Source organism: Mercenaria mercenaria, chromosome 2, assembly GCF_021730395.1.
Source record: "Mercenaria mercenaria strain notata chromosome 2, MADL_Memer_1, whole genome shotgun sequence".
In the NCBI taxonomy this organism is placed as follows: domain Eukaryota; kingdom Metazoa; phylum Mollusca; class Bivalvia; order Venerida; family Veneridae; genus Mercenaria; species Mercenaria mercenaria.
In genome coordinates, this window is record NC_069362.1 from 119,146,057 (window position 1) to 119,163,036 (window position 16,980).

Genomic DNA, 16,980 nt, shown 5'->3' on the forward strand with positions numbered 1-16,980 from the left:
TGGATTTTTAGCAAAAGTATTGCATATACAGCTAGTATCATGCAATTATGTATTTCCTAACAGATATTTAAAATAATAGCAATTAGTTATATAAAAATGTACTGATTATTTGCTAGGAGAAGTAGTTATATAAGTTAACGATTATCTGAAATTTGATTATCAGTGATAGCGAACAAGGCCAGTTTCATCAATTAATTGATAACTATTTACAATATATTATCAGATAGTATCATACGTATATAGTGCACAGTAATATAACACTATTGTACAGTGTCAGTTGGAATACTACATTGGTCCCAGTATGTCAGAGAAGGTATCAATCTATTCTTTCACCTGGTTCACCATTTTACCTATTTCACACTTTTACTGGCGTAATAATATCTGGTTAAAGAGACGTAAGAAATATGAGTTATGGACACCTTTTTTTACCCGATACTCATTTTATTTAAAATTTAATAAACATTAGGTTTTCATGGTTTATTTACTCACAAAGATATAAGTTTGAGTGGTTGAAAATTCAAGCCTCGGAACAATAAACCATGGTAAATCAGTTGATAAAGCACAGGAAGGCCTTGCTCATTTTTCACTGAAATATTACGATAAAAATTATGACGAAATTCATTCTTCAGAGCATTATGTGGTAATGGGATGTCATAACTGACGTCATTATTAAAGTTCTCTCACTGACCTTCCATCCCATAAGTTAAAACATGTCTAATCAACAGACATATCAAACTGTGTTAAAATCCTGATTTTAGTAATAATGTGATGTAAGTACTTCTGAAAAGTATAAAAATTCAATATTTTAAAAATACAGTGCATAGTTGTCCAGAATCCCTACGGCTGTAGGTAAATGATGGATTAAGTTCATTTTATATCTACTGAGTAGGTTTACCGTTTTAGACATTTGATAAACATACTTAGGGTAAGGACTGATATCAATATAAGACAAAATTCATTACATTTCTCAAAGATCTGCATCCACAATTTTATATTTTACAGAAATTCGCTGGAAAGGCAACAGTGTAAATGTTATTACCTCCCTTTTTTGTTCAGACTAGTCTGAACAGTGTATAATAGAATATTTGAAAGATGAAAATTATTGCTTAATGAGATCAGTCTCCTTTAAGCAACATTTCGTGGCATTTTTCAGTGTTTGTATATTCTGTTAGAGGTACAAAAAGAACCATGTATGTTTTATTGAATTTTAATATAAAAAATATTACCCCCCTTTAATGGTGGTAAATCAGATTTTAGTTAAGTAAATGGATTTGTTTGAAACTAACAAACTTAGACTGATCCTTTATACTTATTTGTGTTCACTCAGTGCTTGGTTAACACATGCTTGAATTTCACTGGAAATATTTTTAAAATTTCTTTTCTCAATCTTTGGTGGAGTATAGATTTAATAAACATAATTTGCCTAAGGAATGATATAACTATAAGAACTATGAAAGATTTGTCAACTTGTAAAATTATTATTAACTCCCTTTAGGCAAAGGTTGCAAACTGGGATAAATTTGAAATAAATCAACTTGGGAGATACATTATACACACTTTTTAATTTTTTTTGAAACTTTCCTTTTGGTTCAAATTATGCCAGGCCTGTAAATTCTTGAGACTTTTTTGATATTTCAAAATTGGGGGACTAGTGGGGGACTGGCTAGCTGAACTATGTTTTTCACTGAAAATTTTTGGACAACCAAAAAAAAAGTTCTTCCCCATATTTGCAATGGGCATTGTCAATCTCCTTATCAGTACATCTAAATGCTCTCTCAAAACTGCATTTTTTATCCGTTAAACATGGTCAGTGATGTTAGAAATCAACTTACTGATGCTGTAGTCATAACCACCTAATTTGTACTAATTTTTTGACACCAAAATAATTTTCGAAAAGTCCCTAATAAAAAAAATAATACCGACATTTTTTTGAGCATGTTACCCCGGAAACAAACAAATTTTTTTACAGAATGAATGACATCAAAGAAAAAGTACAGTTACCTATTGTTCCTATGTAAATGTATGTTCGGACACACGGACGATACTATTATAACTATATCCCTCCGCCTTCGGCAACGGATAATAAAGTCTGGCAGACGTTTTATACTTATTAAGAGTCGAGCGATTTTTCTCATGTGCACGATACCGAAAAGTCACGTTGGTTGGGAACAACAATTGACTTGAACATGTTTATATAAGCATGTAAACGGGTGATCAACGGGTACACGTTTATGCTCACGTGAAAAATACCCAATAAATGTTAAAGGGGAAGCGTATAAATTGAAGCATATTGTTACTATTCGGTGTCATAAAACGAAATATAAATACTGACGGTATGTACCCGATACATTATGTTTGTGGAAAATAAAAAAAAAGAAAATAAAAAGAAAAAAAAACGAGATAAATTTGACGATGTAATTAATTAAAGGTCAATAATATTCTACTCACAAACAATGGGAGAAACTTCCCGTCCGTGAAATTAATTGATGATTTTCCCAACTTCATGAACGGGAAACTTGTTACTAAATATTCCCTTATCTGTTCAGAGTTTCTTTTTGTTGTTGTTGTTGTTTTAGGTCCATATGAAAGTTTAAATGATGCATACTATATTGCGTACTTGAAATCATATTAGGCCAGTACTGTCTGAGCAAAATAACATTTAAAACAAGTCATCTGCACTATATGAGTATAAACTGTGTATTTGTCAAAGCATATGGAAAAATATTATTTTGTTTTAGCAATCATCAAGCTTGGCAATATTAAAGTGTTTTAAAAGTATTATCTGTGTAACTGAAGTACTCTATTCAATATAAATCTATATACTGAGCTTCCTGATCGGGAAGATAAGTTTCCGATTCTGGAATATTCGTACCTTTTTTGTTCAAGGGCCTTGCTATGACAAATGTGTTACCTGACATGATAAACATTTTACACTTGTCAGCTGTATCAGTGGCCTGTTAACTCTTTCTGTACTCAATTATTGATAAACCTCTGGCTGTATGAAAATAAAAAAAAATAAAAATAAAATAAAAAAAACAGAGATAAACGTATGTTTTTTTTTTAATTGTGGCTGCTATTGCAACAAAGCTATTTCGGTGCTTTCCATATAAATGTGTTATATACGAAAGAGCATTAGTGCCAGGTGTATTTTATTTATTTATATCTCGAGAAATTTCGAGTTACGTTTCTCGAAATTTCGAATTAGTAAAGTTTCGAGTTAATAAGTTGAATTTTCGAGTTAAGTAACTTGAAATTTCGAGTTAATAACACGAAATTTCGACTTCGTATCTTGCCCTTTTATCCGCAAAATTTGAACGTCTGTCCGTCTGTCAAAGGCCAAAAATGTAATGGACGACTTTTGACTCATCGAAGTGGAATCATCTATCTACACATCCATATATTGTACCCAACATGTAGCGATTTGAACATATACTACCATACATCAATGTATGACCTACCTCATAGCCTCTAGAGCTACTCCAGATTTCAAACTGTATCCAGGATATATACCTTCATTTACAAGTACAGTATGTTCAGGTGGTAGGGGCTAGAACTAGGTCGAAAACCTTACAGATATGGTCAAAATAGTGAAATATTCTAAGTTTGAATACTTCCCGGTCACCTTCTATGACCTCTCCTCAAAATCTAAATCTATCCAGGCAAGGCCGTCGCGAGCGGTCCGGCCGGTCCGGCCATGGCCGGACCACTTTTTTGTCCGAGCATAATATCGGCCGTACCAGCTTTTTTTTTTTTCGCATAAAATTTCAGCTTTTGCTTAGATTAAAAGTGCCGAAATATTGCCATGCTAATTATCGGCAACGAGCTGTATCTGTCATGATTGCCCGCGGGGTGTGAAAACTTCGACACACTTCGTGTCAAAAGTAACGACCCTGCTTGATTGGATTAATCATAAATAAACGCTTTAAATCTGATATATCTTTAATCCGGTATGATCTAAAGAGCGATTTTTTTTATAATCTATAATAATTGCTTCGATGGAAAAAAAATAGTCGTATGTTTAAAAAAATTGGAAACAATTGTGTTTTTCGTGGTATAATAAAACAAAACTAACCGAAAGCTAATTTCTTCTAATTATTTTGAATAATCTTAAATAACTGCTTTAAATAAAATAAAATACCGACGTACATCTAAACTATACAATAATATAAACTTCGTTTCTATCTACTCTAAATTCTGAAACCGTATGCTTAACTTGTTGCTTAATGTATTGCTGCAAAATGGACATACCTGAAATTCCAAATCAACATTTAATTTTAATCTTACATTTAAATTTCCGAAACGCACCTTTGATCAGAAAAATCCGGTGAACAGAAGTTTTCAGCCCCCTTACGAGAGGGTGGAACCCCCCTCTCCTGCTCTCCCTCCTCTACTGCCTTCGGCACTCGCGGGACGCCTTCGACGTGGCCCATGGGCTCAAACTAGGTCGAAAACATGGTTTAAATAGTAGGCTTAATATTTTTTATGAGCAAAACGCTGCCCGGTCAGCTTAATCATATGATCCTGTAGGGCTACCCGATGAATACACCAGGTTACCTAATCTTGGCCAGGACCTAGATACATCAACGTAAACTACTGTAGTTAGTAACTTGAAATTTCGAGTTATTAAGTCGAAATTACGAGTTACGTACGTATCTCGAAATTTCGAGTTATATTAGTTAACTCGAAATTTCGACTCAGTAGCTCGAAATTTTGAGTTAGTTACTCGAAATTTCGAGTTGATAAATAACATACATCTGGCACTAATGCTTTTTCGTAGTTATATGTATACCAGTGTGTATAATTTCTTGCATTGTCCAAAGATTATCGCTGTGCTATATATACGTTTTTTATTTGGGTTATTTTGTTAAATTTTCATATCTTTGGTCTTATTTCAACCTATATATATTGTAGATAAAAGACATTGTGTTCTAGATGATTATTTTGGGAATGATATTAAAATGATCATATTGATCGATATATAATGTTGGACATGGGAGCAATATATATTGTCATGCTATATGATTACCGCCAATAGATATTGATTCATTGTCAAAAAGCTAGTCTAGTCTGGTGCCGTTGCATTCATTCAGATCCATCAGTACTATGTAAATAAACAACTTTGAAGTCAAAATCGACACGATTTAAATTTTGTGATGAGTACTGGCAGACACACATTTACGTTTATAAGCGCACATAGGGGCCAATCATAATACAATACACTTCCCCTTTAATTCTCGGTATAATCGGATCACGTGATACAAACAAATCTAAATTTTGGTACTGTACAGTATCGTTAGATTTTTTGTGTTTCCTGCTGACAAAATGACATCTGTTCACACAAATAAATCTTATACACAGGATAGTTTGATTCAAAGCGGGACAAATAATTCCTATGGAGTTAAGTCGGACGCAACGCACATTTGGATTCCGGCCGGCGAAAAAAGTCAACATGTCAACGGGACTGGAAAATCCGAAATAAACAGAAATCTTTCCGTATTATCACCTGCAGAAAAGGGTTCTACATTAACCATTCATGATATTAAATATACGGTGAAGGTTAAAACAAAAGCATGTTGCGGGACAACAGAGGACAAAGCCATTCTCAAAGGAATCGAGTAAGTACATACATGCATGTGTACATGTACAGTGTGTAATCAGCAGAATAGTATTCGGACAATTACATTTTTGGATATATGTATTAAAAATCATAGGTACCCAGGCTTGATCATGAATTATCTGCACTTGAAAGTCGATTTTTTTGCAGTATTTTCTGACTTTCAAGGGCAGATAATTCATGATTAAACCTGGGTACAGTGCTTTAGGGTATAGCGGATTTTAGGGTATAGAGGATAGATTGGTAAATTTTATATTTAGACTTGAATTATTGTATAAATTTTCATATCATTCTTTTACTGGCATGCAAACAGACATTCTGACATACATTTTAAATATTTGCTTGTTGTGTTATTTTTCATATGTCATCAAATGTAAAAGAAAGCTATCCCCTATAGACTAAATCAGTGTATATTGTTATGTCATTTACTTGTCAGGATAATCCAAGTTAGGGTTCGAGACCCAATATGAATAACACTCTTAAGTATTATGTACGTTGATATTTTGGCTGGAATTGCAACAAACGTAATTCTAACGTAAACAACTTTTTATTACGAATACCCTCATTATCATTGTCGTCACAATATACATCTCTGTAACTATGGTCTTATACCTAATACATGACATCACCCTCACACTAAATTGAAATATACTATTAAGACTTCTAATCGGTAATGTTCATAGTCATACTAATTAAATGTTAGTCAGTGTATCCAGTTTTCAATCCGAGTTCAAAATAACTGTTTAACAAAAGTATTCTTAAAAGTTACAGATGCAAAGTATATGTCAAGAATGTCATACATTGAAAGTTTGTATCAACAGTGTTACATGTATGTAATGAACATTTATACCAACATTTAAAAAAAAAAACAACTTGAAACAATGTTTTTAATGTCTCATAACTGTTACAGTATACTTTGAAAATTATAAAGATCTTAACTGGAATAATTATCAATAAGAAAACATGCTGATGATAGATATAGGAGTTTAACCCCTATTTTGATCACTTAGGGATTATTATGCCCTGTGCACAAGTGATCAAATCACAAATTTAACTTTTCAACTTTCTTGCGAATTCTTGTTGGGTAACGTTTTTCTGTAGGTACAGTATTTTCAGGGGGTTGCTGCTGGTTTCCAGTTGTTTGCTCAACTTTCGCAGGACTTGTTGATGACTGACTAGCTGTTGACTGACTAGAAAATGACTTACTAGCTGATGAACGACTATTTACACTATCTGACAATGGTAATTAGAGTCTTGTACCACACGATCTGGTTCAGGTACAAGTTCTGACCTTCGAATCTGATCTGCATGCCGATGCCAGCTGACACCCAGCGCAATCCTTACACGATACGAAACAGGACCAGTTTTCATGTTTATTTTGCCTGGAATCCAAGTATCTCGACCACTACGATAATCTCTGATCGTAACACAATCACCAATATCGAAATTACGATCTGTAGTACTGCGATGCATTTTGGATTGCTGATCTTCTACTCTCTTTCGCAAACTAGGTTTAAGTTTCTCCAGTCTAGTTGGTAAGTTACGTCCATAGAATAGACTGGCTGGACTGACTTTAGTAGTTTGGTGTTCTGCATTCCTGTAAGCCAATAGGAATCTTGAGAGTTTGGTTTGACGTTCTTCGTAATTTTGCCAAGTCTCACTTGTGTTATCAAAACACTCAATTTTTCTTATGGATACTGCCATTGTGACTGTCCGAAATTATTGTCTATCCGACACCTATTACACTTTTTCTTGATCGGATATAAAATGTCCTCCAGGATAGAATTTCCTCTCGAATATTTTACCACGCGTTAGATAGATGTAGAATTCATCTTCTAATTGGTTTATCTCGTCGCCAATTATTATGTACGTTGATATTTTGGCTGGAATTGCAACAAACGTAATTCTAACGTAAACAACTTTTAATTACGAATACCCTCATTATCATTGTCGTCACAATATACATCTCTGTAACTATGGTCTTATACCTAATACATGACATTAAGGTTAATACATTTTAATCTGCATGATACAAGTGCAACTACAAGACTGCATACTTGACAATGAAACATGCCTATTATATAACACAGTAACAATAACTCAGTGTCCTAATAGTGTTGCTGATACAGCGTTGTTGTGTCCCTTAGTATGTATGTAATCCAGTTGCACAACACCCCTTTTCCAAAGTATGAAAGTTACTGTTGATTTTTAACTCGAGGTTTGTCTGTAACATCATGGTGGTGTTATGCACTAATAAAAATAAAATATGTAAAAACATAATTGAAATGTCACATCGTACATTCCACTGTTATTGCTAACCTAAGCTAAATTAAATCAATAATTGTAAACTGCCTCAAACAATTACAAGTTTAAACGATCTGGCGGTTGGAAATTCTCCCAGACCTTGTAACAACACTGTTTGAACTTTCAGCATTTGATGTGTTTTGATTAGGAGACAGTTGCGAGTCTGATTGTTCGTTAGACACTGGTGACTGGAATGGGATATCAATTTCTTTATCAAAGCTTACTGTTTTGTTCAGTTTAACTAAATGTCTACGATTTCTTGAAATAATACTTTTAGGAGTTTCTACAACAAATGATCTCGGTCGTGAATCTTCTTTTATTATTTTACCCTCAATATTCATGTCTTTCACAAATACACCATCCCCTTGCTTCAGTGGAGGAAGGTACTGAGCGCGTCTAGACCTGTCATAATTTTCTTTGAGAAATTACGGTAATTCTTTTCTTTCTGCTGTATCTCTCTAGAATTTACCGGTTTCGGATCAAGCTTTTGTGGCGCTTGAGGGAGTGTAGTTTTAATCTGACGCCCGAATAACAATTGACTTGGCGAAAGCCCATTTTGCAACGGAGTAGCCCGATATGTCAACAAAGCGAGATACGGATCATCACACGCGTTCAGCAGACGTTTGACAGTCTGTACGGCACGTTCAGCTTCTGAATTACCCATAGGGTACCTCGGACTTGAGGTTATGTGCTCGATACCGTAATCAGCACAAAACTTGTTGAAAGTATCCGAAGCATATTGCGGACCTCCGTCTGTGACTATAGTGTCGCATAGTCCATGACGTGACAAGATTGATTTAAGATGCGCAACAACAGTCGCAGACGACAGTGAACTGAGTTTAGCTATTTCCATGTAGCGAGAATAATAATCTATCACCAGCAAATATGTGCAACCGCGCCAATGAAACAAATCTGAACCTTGTTTACAAATCTTGTTTCTGGAGCACTACACAACCAATTGCATAATTGGAGCTGTCCGTTATAAGAGTAGTCTCTCTGTTTGGGTCATACAGTGCAAGAACAGGTGTTTCTGTCAAAATACACTTGATCTTATCAAATGCTTCCTGTTGGTCACTACCTCAGTAAAATTGATTTTTACTACTCAGCAAATCTCTAATTGGCTTTGAATACTCAGCTAGAAGTGGGGAAAACTTTCCTAGCTGTGTGACCATGCCCATGAAACTTCGAACACTGTGCACATCCTTAGGAGGTGCCAAGTCCCTAATAGCCTTGACTTTGTCAGGGTCTACAGCTATGCCATCTTGGCCAACCATATGTCCAACAAACTTTACCTGAGTTTTCTTGAACACACATTTGTCTTGGTTAAGAGTCAAGTTTGCTTTTTCTAGCCTAGTTAAGACAGTCTCTAGTCTCGAGTCATGCTCTTCACTTGTCCATCCATAAACTAGAATATCGTCAGTCTGGCATAAAACACCGTCTATGCCTTCAAAGATTTGCAACATTCGCTTCTGAAAATATTCAGAACTGCTGCTAAGCCCCATAGGCAGTCATTTAAATGCGAACCTACCAAATGGCGTTATGAATGTTGTGAGTAACTACCTCTCTGGTGCAAGATTTATTTGCCAAAACCCGCTATTGGCGTCCAGCTTGCTGAAATACTTTGCACCCGCCATCCGCCCCAAACTTTGATCTATGATGGGCAAGGGATAATTTTCACGGCGTACATTTTTATTCAACTGTGTAAGGTCAACACATATTCTAACGTTAGAATCGCTTTTTGGTACACAGACTATGCCTGCACACCAGTCAGTGCTTTGATCGACCTTGAAAATGACACCCGACTTTTCCATTCTTTCAAGTTCAGCTTTTACTTTTGGAAACAATGGAATAGGTACGCGCCGCGGTACCGCTAGAGCAAACGGTTTCGCCCCTTCATTAAGGGAAATACGGTATTCTCCATCTAACTGTCCTAGCTCCCTAAACAATCTAGGATGGGTGCGCTTAACAGAATCTACCGAAGTAACTTCATCAATGTTAAGCTTGACCAAATTTAAACCGATAATTGCCGGTCTACCCAATAGACTACGATCAATGCCACGCACAACATATATTTCTTCTACTGAGTACTTGTTTTGGCTTGATAACGTTTCGGTAAAAGAACCTAAGACATTCAATTTCTTATTTCCAGGGCCAAATAGGTTTTTGTTTGTTTTCTTTAATTTTGGACTCCCTAGAGATAAGTATACAGTTTCAGGTATCACCGTAACATCAGCCCCAGTGTCTATCTTAAAACAGACTAACAAATGTCTCACCTTTAGTTTGGCTCTCCATTGACCATCTCCTGTTTCTATAGTTCCCAGATAATCACTTTTTTCTGCGAGTTCATTTAGTGTTTTAGTTCTGCAGCACACAGAGAAATGATCCATCTTTCCACATTTGAGACAGTTTTTCCCTTTTGCGGGGCATTTTCCCTGAATATGCGTCCGGTTACACCTAGTACATTGATTTTGTCCTTTAGGCTTCGGAGTCCTATGTTGTTTCTTTTTTGTTGGTTTTTGCTTCAGCGCCCGATATTCTCCCAAAGACTGTTTTGGTCTGGCTCTGCGGCTGACCTCGTCCGCTGACCCTCGCTCTTTATCGTGCTGATCTTTGACCTGTCGTTTTACGATTTCACTTTGTCTAGCCATTTGAACTGCCTTTTCAAGTGTGAGTTCTGATTCTAATTGCATTTTCTCAGATAAATTTGTATCTAATATTCCAATCACAATTTTGTCCCTTATTTGCTCATTTTGGTGTCTCCTGGAAATGCACAATTTTCAGACAATTTGTAAAGTGTTCGTATGAATGACTCAACGGTCTCTCCTTGATTTTGTCGTCTTGAATGAAATTTTGCACGTTCATGTATAACATTTTTCTTTGGATTGAAATGTTTATCAAATTCGTCCAAGACTTTTTCAAATTTCTTGCTATCATCAGCTGATAGATTGAAGGACTTCAACAGATTGTCTGCATTTTGACCCATTGTATAAATTAATGTAGCCACCTGGATCTCTCCATCATCCTTATGCAGTTTTGATGCAGTTCGATAGAATGAAAATCTTTGTTTCCACTCATTCCATTTGCTCGAATTCGTAAAATCGAAATTTTCTGGAGGTGATAATTTCGCCATTATTCCAACAATTTAATGTTGCACTCTGTTATAAACAATTTAATGTTAATCCATATTAATTTACAATTTAATGTAAGTCCACATTGTGTCAGTTTTTCACTTCTGACACCATGTTATGTCATTTACTTGTCAGGATAAACCAAGTTAGGGTTCGAGACCCAATATGAATAACACTCTTAAGGTTAATACATTTTAATCTGCATGATACAAGTACAACTACAATACTGCATACTTGACAATGAAACATGCCTATTATGTAACACAGAAACAATAACTCAATGTCCTAATAGTGTTGCTGATACAGCATTGTTGTGTCCCTTAGTATGTATGTAATCCAGTTGCACAACATATATGTAAAAAACGTCAGTGAATGAAAAGTATTTGATAGAAATTTAAAAAGCTGAATGTTTTTGAAAAGAGAATACATTATTATTCTGATTTATATTAAAGAAGTCTTAGAAAGTTTGTTAAGATGTGGATTTTAAACTATTTATGTAAAAGATGACCAAAGCTATCCTGTACACGCTAACTCAGCTCATATGTAAACAATGGCATGGAGAGAAAAAACACATGAATTTCTATGAAAAGCTGAATGTTTTAAGAAGAATAGATGTTTTCTGTCTGATATACTGAAAAAAAAAACTATTATTGTCATTTCTTTGAATTGGAATGCAGGAAAAATTAGTTAGCTATCCGCTATACCCTAAAGCACTGTACCTATGATTTTTCGCTCATCTGATTTTTAAAAAAAAAATGATGTTATTGTCGTCACTTGATTGGCGTTGGCATTGCCTGGTTAAGTTTTATGTTTATGTCAGCATTTCTCCTAAACTACCAAAGCTATTGCTTTAAAACTTGCAACACTTGCTCACCATCAAAAGCTGACTCTGTACAGCAAGAAACATAACTCCATCCTGCTTTTTAGCTCACCTGAGCACGAAGTGCTCAAAGGTGAGCTTTAGTGATCACCCTGTGTCCGGCGTCCGTCGTCGTCCGTCGTCCGTCCGTCCGTCCGTCCGTCCGTCGTCAACAATTTGACTGTTAACACTCTAGAGGTCACATTTTTGACCCGATCTTAATGAAACTTGGTCAGAATGTTACCCTCAATAAAATCTTGGACGAGTTCGATATTGGGTCATCTGGGATCAAAAACTAGGTCATCAGGTCAAATCAAAGGAAAAGCTTGTTAACACTCTAGAGGTCACATTTTTGGCCCAATCTTAATGAAACTTGGTCAGAATGTTACCCTCAATAAAATCTTGGATGAGTTCGATATTAAGTCATCTGGGGTCAAAAACTAGGTCATCAGGTCAAATCAAAGGAAAAGCTTGTTAACACACTAGAGGTCACAATTTTGGCCCAATCTTAATGAAACTTGGTCAGGATGCTACCCTCAATAAAATCTTGGACGAGTTCGATATTGGGTCATCTGGGGTCAAAAACTAGGTCACCAGGTCAAATCAAAGAAAAAGCTTGTTAACACTATAGAGGTCACATTTTTGGCCCAATCTTAATGAAACTTGGTCAGAATGTTACCCTTAATAAAATCTTGGACGAGTTCGATATTTGGTTATCTGGGATCATAAACTAGGTCACCAGGTCAAATCAAAGGAAAAGCTTGTTAACACTGTTGAAGCCGCATTTATGACTGTATCTTCATGAAACTTGGTCAGATTGTTAATATTGATGATCTTAAGGTCCAGTTTGAATCTGGGTCATGTAGGATAAAAAACTAGGTCACCAAGCCAAATCAAATGAAAAGCTAGTTTACACTAGAGGCCACATTTATGACCATACCTTAATGAAACTTGGTCAAATCTTGATGATCTATAGCTCAAGTTCAAATCTGGGTTAGGTGGGGTCAAAAACTAGGTCACTAGGTCATATCAAAGGAAAAGCTTGTTAACACTCTAGAGGCCACATTTATGACTATATCTTCATGAAACTTAGTCAGAATGTTAAACTTGATGATCTTTAGGGCAATTTTGAATCTGGGTCATGTCGGGTCAAAAACTAGGTCACCGGGTCAAATCAAAGGAAAAGCTAATTAACACTGTAGAGGCCACGTTTACGGCCATATCTTAATGAAACTTGGTCAGAATGTTAATCTTGATAATCTTTAGGTCAAGTTTAAATCTGGGTCAGATGGAGTCAAAAACTAGGTCACTAGGTCATATCAAAGGAAAAGCTTGTTAACACTCTAGAGGCCACATTTTTGACTATATCTTCATGAAACTTAGTCAGAATGTTAAACTTGATGGTCTTTAGGTCAAGTTCGAATCTGGGTCATGTCGGGTCAAAAACTAGGTCACGGGGGTCAAATAAAAGGAATAATTAGTTAACACTTTAGAGGCCACATTTATGACCATATCTTAATGAAACTTGGTCAGAATGTTAATCTTGATGATCTATAGGTCAAGTTTAAATCTGGGTCAGGTGTGTTAAAAAACTAGGTCACTAGGTCAAATCAAAGGAAAAGCTTGTTAAGACTCTAGAGGCCAGATTTATGACTGTATCTTCATGAAACTTAATCAGAATGTTAATCTTGATGATCTTTAGGTCAAGTTCGAATCTGGGTCATGTGGGGGCAAAAACTAGGTCACCGTGTCAAATCAAAGGAAAAGCTAGTTAACACTTTAGAGGCTACATTTATGACCATATCTTAATGAAACTTGGTCAGAATGTTGATCTTGATGATCTTTAGGTCAGTAGGTCAGGTGAGCGATACAGGGCCTTCATGGCCCTCTTGTTTGCAAGAATTATGGCCCCTTTTGGACATAGAATATATCAGATTTCTTGGTTAAGCTTTGCATTTAGGTAAACTATTCTCCTTAACGGTCAAAGCTATTGCTTTAAAACTTGGAGCTTTTATTTGCCATCAAAAGCTGACTCTGCACAGCAAGTACCATAACTCTAAATTACTTTTTGCAAGAATTATGGCCCCTTTTGGACTTAGAAAATCATGGGTAGGCAGAGCTCCAGATGAGCTGCGTATTTGCGTATTTATGCAATTAAAATTGCAGAAAACCCAACTGAATTCATACAGTGTGCGTACTGAAACGCAAGTAAAATTCCTAATACCCAATTCGTAAAAAATAGGTTGCGTATCGCATTTTCCTTATAACTAGAACGGGTACGAGACTTTAACGCTAGATTTGACTGACTGGTATACGTTACCGCAGAACAGGTTGCAATTTATCGGAAAAATCACAGGACCATTCAGTTGGCTGATAGGTGTTATTTGGACGCTTTGTAAACAATTTTACGCCGATAAAATGTAAAGAGGTTGCAGGAAAAAAAACATTGTTGCAGCACAAACAAACAAATTAGTGGGATATTTTGCTGTTCAACAATGACAGTTATCACACTGGCCATAGCTTTATCAGATCAAGTGGTTCCAACGTTGTTTGAGCGGTGAATTTTACGCTGATCAGATAGAGAAATATGGCCGATACTACAAATTTCCTGTATTGTAAGTATGATTTAAAGGAATTTCCACCTGTTAAATAACGAATCAAATGAAAACGATGGGTGCACCTGGAGCGCAAATGTGTCTATGTTTTAGCACGTATGTCCATTTAGCTGAGATTTGTGCCGTTTATTCAAACACTTCTGTACAGTCCGGCGGGGGAAGGAGATTTTTTTACAGTTTTTGACAATGTCCCCTCAAATATAGTGTTTATCGGTAACAAGTAACTGTTCAAACACTTTTCATGTAAAGGGCTACCTCTTAAAACAAGGGGTGTGTATTTTCATAGAATTATTCAGCGTAGTTTCTGAAAAATCGGCCGAAAACCTAATGCAACGCTGTTTCGAGTGGGTCGCTATGCAACGCAACCAAGTGGATACCGTTCTGTGTCTTACTTGCGAAGTCTTATCCGTCTTAAAAACAGTCATTAAAGCCTAACAATGAATAAGTTTAGAGAGTTTTATATCATTTTAATGATCCCGCCATTTCTTATATATTGTACTTTTACATTTTTATGTTAGCTTAGCATTTAACATACTTTTTAGGACATTGTCAAAAAACATCAACACAGAAACATAAAGCAAGGATGAACATCGAACAATATCATTAAGTAAATAATAGTAATAGTGCATAAAAACAAGAACCAGTTCACGGATATTTATCTCCTCCACGACTGTTACTGAACAGCATACCAAAATCGGGTTGACTCTTTAAATCAGTATAGTTACAGCTGGTTACTTTTTAATCCCATAAAACCAATACATTGCGATTTCATTACTGATTTGTTGTGCATTTGAGCTGTTCATACAGATTAAATAAAATTCGGTCCATGATAAAAGTATTGATCAGTTGTTTGTATATGTTTTCATTCGTGTAGCGTTCACTTATTTTCAGAGAGATAAATCACAGAGAACGTTAAAATTGGCCAGGGAAAAGACAGTATTTTATTTGTCCTCCATAAAACAGAAACGACGTAATAAACCTCTATGGTCGCAGTTCAAAAATGAAAATACAAATGAAATACAGACACCAATGAAAGAAAATAACCGGACCAGCAATACTAAAGACGTGTCATCAAGCAAACGATTAAGAGCGTTTTCTTCATGTCCTCAAAGTGAATAATAATAAAAAAAACAACACACAGAAAAAAAAACTGAAAAGACTGCTAACTCGAACTTCAAACACCAAAATATCAAGGAAAAAAAACTGTCCACAATAAGGTATTAAAGAGAGAGTCTTATGTGACGAAATGTTTGAAGAATTAACAGAGGAAGAGACAGATTTTTAGAGATTGCAAGCGACAAGGCTATCCTGAGACAACATTCTGCTGAAATCTGAAATCTCCTTTCCCCGCCGGACTGTACAGAAGTGTTTGAATAAACGGTACAGATCTCAGCTAAATAGACACATGTGCTAAAACATAGACACATTTGCGCTCCAGGTGCACCCATCGTTTTCATTTGATTCATTATTTAACAGGTAGAAATTCCTTTAAATCATACTAACAATACAGGAAATTTATAGTATCGGCCATATTTCTCCATCTGATTGGCGTAAAATTCACCGCTCAAACAACGTTGGAACCACTTGATCTGATAAAGCTATGGCCAGTGTGGTTATCAGTTTGTGACGATGTAGTGTCACCAATACTGGATGACATCTTTTGGAAGAATGCATATTGCAGTGGCCACATCATTTGGGATATTGTGGATGAACTGATCTCCAACTGCATTAAAAGTGAAAAAGAAAACAACAGTATGAAACATTCATTACAATTTTAAATACATTTTTTGTATTAAATATTGAAGGGCGCCATTAAAATACTTAGTCAGTCCTGTTCAGTGATATATACCATGTATACTGTAAGCAAAAAAATACTCAGTTGCTAGTGCGAGATTGGTAAAATACCCAATTGGTTTTAGCAAAGACCCAATTACTTCTGAAAAGGCTGGGTAATGATATTATTTTTACCCAGTTCAAATTTCCGATACCCTATTCAGACAAAAAGTGATTGGTAAATACCCAATTGCACCAAAAGCTTATCTGGAGCTCTGGGTAGGACAACATTTCTAATATACAGAGACAAAAAATCGGATGAGCGTCTGCACCCGCAAGGCGGTGCTCTTGTTAATACATATTTCTGTTTTAAACTTGATTCCTGGTCAGTACACAAAGTTTATAGAAATTCTGCCCGTAGGAAAATGTTTGCCCTATATACATATAGGAAACTGTCCCATTTACCCTTAAAGTCATTTTTCCTGTCCACTTTAACTTTATATGCTTGCATAACAGCTCAGATATTCACCATAACAAAAGGTTGAGTTGCATTCAATATTCATAACCCTACCTTATAGGTCAGTAGGTCACATTTTTAGCTCACCTGAGCACAAACTGCTCAGGGTGAGGTATTGTGATCGCTCACCGTCCGGCGTCCGTCCGTCCGGCATCCGTCCGTCCGTCCAC

At 35.8% G+C, this 16,980-nt stretch overlaps 1 protein-coding gene across 3 annotated transcripts in view; it reads left to right on the plus strand.

Annotated features, from left to right (window-relative positions):
- The first annotated feature begins 232 nt into the window (after positions 1–232).
- The window catches only part of LOC123565032 (broad substrate specificity ATP-binding cassette transporter ABCG2-like), a 65,891-nt gene continuing 49,143 nt past the window's right edge, over positions 233–16,980 (plus strand). The window contains exons 1-2 of one of the 3 annotated variants that reach the window (XM_053537671.1): positions 233–313; positions 5,359–5,615. In XM_053537671.1, the coding sequence (XP_053393646.1) occupies positions 302–313; positions 5,359–5,615 (269 nt within the window). In that variant the 5' untranslated portion in view covers positions 233–301. Of the gene's footprint in view, positions 314–5,231; positions 5,616–16,980 lie in introns of those variants that run through there. The other 2 variants (XM_053537669.1, XM_053537670.1) reach the window with 2 other exon arrangements.